Source organism: Seriola lalandi, unplaced genomic scaffold, assembly GCF_002814215.2.
Source record: "Seriola lalandi dorsalis isolate HSWRI2012SDOR001 ecotype SW California unplaced genomic scaffold, Sedor1 jcf7180002054127, whole genome shotgun sequence".
Classification (NCBI taxonomy): domain Eukaryota; kingdom Metazoa; phylum Chordata; class Actinopteri; order Carangiformes; family Carangidae; genus Seriola; species Seriola lalandi.
The window spans coordinates 9,859-13,308 of NW_019524680.1; the positions used below are offsets into that span (position 1 = coordinate 9,859).

The following is a 3,450-nucleotide window of genomic DNA, read 5'->3' on the forward strand; positions in this document are numbered from 1 at the left end:
ACACACACACACACACACACACACACACACACACACACACACACACACACACACACACACACACAGTGGTGTTTAGGATCGCCGCCTGAAAGCAGAAGCAGCGATGATGATGAACTCTGAAAGTTGCGCTGCAGATGTCAGAGCGCGCGGACACGGACACGGACCGATCACAGGAGCATTGTGGGAGCGGGAGAAGCTCCGTGACACCGGCGGGACGGAACCGGGACAGGACAGGAAGTACTAAAGTCATAAAGGGCCGTTATTACAGGCGCGTTAATAACCTCAGGCACTTATAGAAATATTATAGGAAAAGCATCAATCAATAAGCTGATAGACTGATATATCTGTAATAGAGTCTGAACACATCACGGAGAGGAAGATAAAACACGTTCAACCTGCAACACAATCACTTAATATGAGACTTTAAACGGATTATAGCTGTTTTATTAATATTAAAATAGAACATAAAAGAATATAAATGAACTGTGACGCTCAGTAAAAACAAAAATACATCAGATATGTTCTAATGAAACCCTGATAATAAACAAATGAAAAATGTATCAAATATAATGGTGAGACAGAAATGTTTAAATATCAGACTCTCATCTACAGAATAACTATGAGAGAGTTTTATAATTATATACTGTCATATAATATTATTATTATAATAATAAAGCTCCTGAGATCTTGTTTATTACCGGATGAAAATCAAACGGAGTCAACGTGTAACAGGCAGAGTGAGACCTCTGTCTGCAGAGAGGAGCGGCTTTAAAACTACACTTCCACCTTAAAAAACGCTCCACAGTGTCAGGCACGAGACCTCACTTTGGTCTCCACGTGCGCAGCGGGAAACGGGGAGAGGCTCACACCGAGAGGGCGCGCGCGATTGTGTGTGTGTGTGTGTGTGTGTCTCTGCTGTTAGACCGGAGCAAAGGGCCGCTGAGTCTCTGAGTGTGTTTTAACGTCTGACGGGACACCCCGACCTCTGTGCGTGTGCGTGTGCGTGTGTGTGTGTGTGTGTGTGTGTATGCGTGTGCGTGTGTTATGCATGACGGCGCTCTGTCAATATCTGTCCACACACACACACACACACACACACACACACACACACAGTAGAAATCAAAGTTATAAAGGAGTTCACGCGCAGTAAAAACGTGTTTTTCTGCTTTTAAAAAAAAAACTGGAGGAAAAATTTCAGCAGGAAAATCTGTTAAAATAATAATTTAACTATAAAAGTTGATTTAAAAAAAAAGGATTTTAACATAAACATAAAAAACGCTTCTGTCTGTTTAAACGCTTCTGATGAGCGTTTGATTTTTTGCTCCTGAGCTTTAGAAAAACTCCTGAAATAAAACTAATATGTAATTAATCGATCGCTTTAATTGGAGATTGGTTGACGTCATCAGGGATCAAACAGAGAGGACGGACAGGTGCAGATAAAACAACATCTCTTATTTCTCTAAAAGTGTGAATGAAGTCTGATGAACTTTAACTCGGAGCTGGTCTGAACTCCGACCAGGCTGCTGACCTCTGACCTCTGACCCCCCCCGCTCCCCCCTCCAGCTCCTACTGTCCAACACAGCAGCTGTCAAACCAACTGTAACACGTCACACACGGCGTCATGACGTCTTTTCAAACCCGCTGATAAAGGAAAATATTTATTTGTTTAATAGAGTTTCATAAACAGGTTTAATTCATTTTATTTACTAAATAAATCTGTTATACTTTAAATTTCAAAATGTATCACTAATTTAAATTAGATAAGAAAATTATTTAAAAGTGGAAATAATCAACTTTAATTATCATTAATTAATTTCTCACCTGCTTTATCTTATTTTTTTTATTTCATCAATGATTTTGAATCAATTTTTTGCTGCAATTAAATTAAATTAAGGCCTGACACTAAATTTGCAGAGTTTTGAATAAATTTACATTAAAGAAATATTTTAACAAGCAGAGTTGATATTTCTGTAGGATTTTATTCAGTGTTGAGAAACACAGTAACACCAGGATTAAAGGTTCAATATCTCCCTGTGAAATTATAAATATTACATATATAATTATATATAATTAGGAATTTTCTTCTGATAATTATACAATAATTTAGTAACGCTATAAGAGATTAATTAAAGTAAAATAACACACACACACACACACACACACACACACACACTCACACTCACACTCACACACACACACACACACTAAATTAAAGAAAGAAAGAAATATTATAGAAATAATCAGCAGCAGTGATTAAATGACTGTGAAGTAATTATTGATCATCAGAAGGATTGAACGCAGCACAGACACTGTTCGTTTACAGTTACAGGAATGTGATGGAAACTGATGAGGAATAAAACAGAGATTAAACAGCGGAGGGTCAAAGGTCGTCGCCGAGCGACTCGCACACAATCTGTGCCTCACTGAGAAAATGAGTTTGACTCTGACGGAGCGCCACGTGTCCGTCATCAGCGTTCAGATGAAGGAGTAGAATCACCAAAAACACAACCTCTCAGTGACAGGTGTGTGTGTGTGTGTGTGTGTGTGTGTGTGTGTGTGTGTGTGTGTGTGTACGTACGGTTGTTGATCTCTCCCGTGTGGTTGCTCAGTGGGATGATCTCCATCCTCTGCTGTCCGTACAGGTAGTAGTCCAGCTCCTCCGACGTCAGTTTGAACCTCGTCGTTGCTCCTTTCCCGCCCTCCTCGCCGCCTCCTCCGCTGCTGCTGCTCTTCACGCTGGACGACACCACCCCCACCCCCCCACAGCTCTGCTCTTTGGCCTGATGGAGGAGCCCCACTGCTGGGTTGTGACCCTGCTGGTTCTCCGGGGGGACGACCACCACCAGATCTCCTGGTCCTCCTGGTCCTCCTGGTCCCCCTCCTCCTCCTCCTCCAGGACCTCCAGGCCCAGCACACACCGGGGCCAGCGCCTGCCCAAAGAGAGCGATCTGCTGGGGCACGGGCAGCTGGGAGAGCCCTGCGGAGGCAGAGATGGAGATGGAGGAGGACGGGGTGAGAGCAGCTGCTGCTGCTGCCGCCGCCGCCGCCGCTGAAGACGAAGCTGCTGAGGAGGACGTAGAGGAGGAAGAGGAAGACGAGGAGGTGCAGTGTGCGGAGGCCAGGAGGTGGCTGTGCAGGCGGGACTGGCGCAGGCTGTCCACGGGGATGGAGAGGCGGTCAGGTGGAGGCGGCGGCGGGGCCAGAGGAGCCTTCAGCTGCGCCTGAGGGAAGAGCTGCTGCCAGTGCTGCAGGTAGGACGGGTCCACCTTGAGGAAGGCCGAGCCGCTCGGGTCGCCCGGCTTCAACATGGCTGCCCACCAGCTGCTGGGAGGAGACACGAGAGGACGAGGCGTCAATCATCAGCATCAACACACACGGAGACAGTGGTCAGAGCAGGACGGGGACGTGGAGGACACACACACACACACACACACACACACACACACACAC

At 45.4% G+C, this 3,450-nt stretch overlaps 1 protein-coding gene across 1 annotated transcript in view; it reads right to left on the reverse strand.

The window, feature by feature from the left end:
- LOC111652953 (putative histone-lysine N-methyltransferase PRDM6) overlaps positions 1-3,450 on the reverse strand; it is a gene marked incomplete at its 3' end in the record, with an annotated part of 14,541 nt that overhangs the window by 9,619 nt on the left and 1,472 nt on the right. The window contains exon 2 of the mRNA XM_087173223.1: positions 2,579-3,324. Coding sequence (XP_087029349.1) covers positions 2,579-3,308 — 730 coding nt within the window. The remainder of the gene's footprint in view (positions 1-2,578; positions 3,325-3,450) is intronic.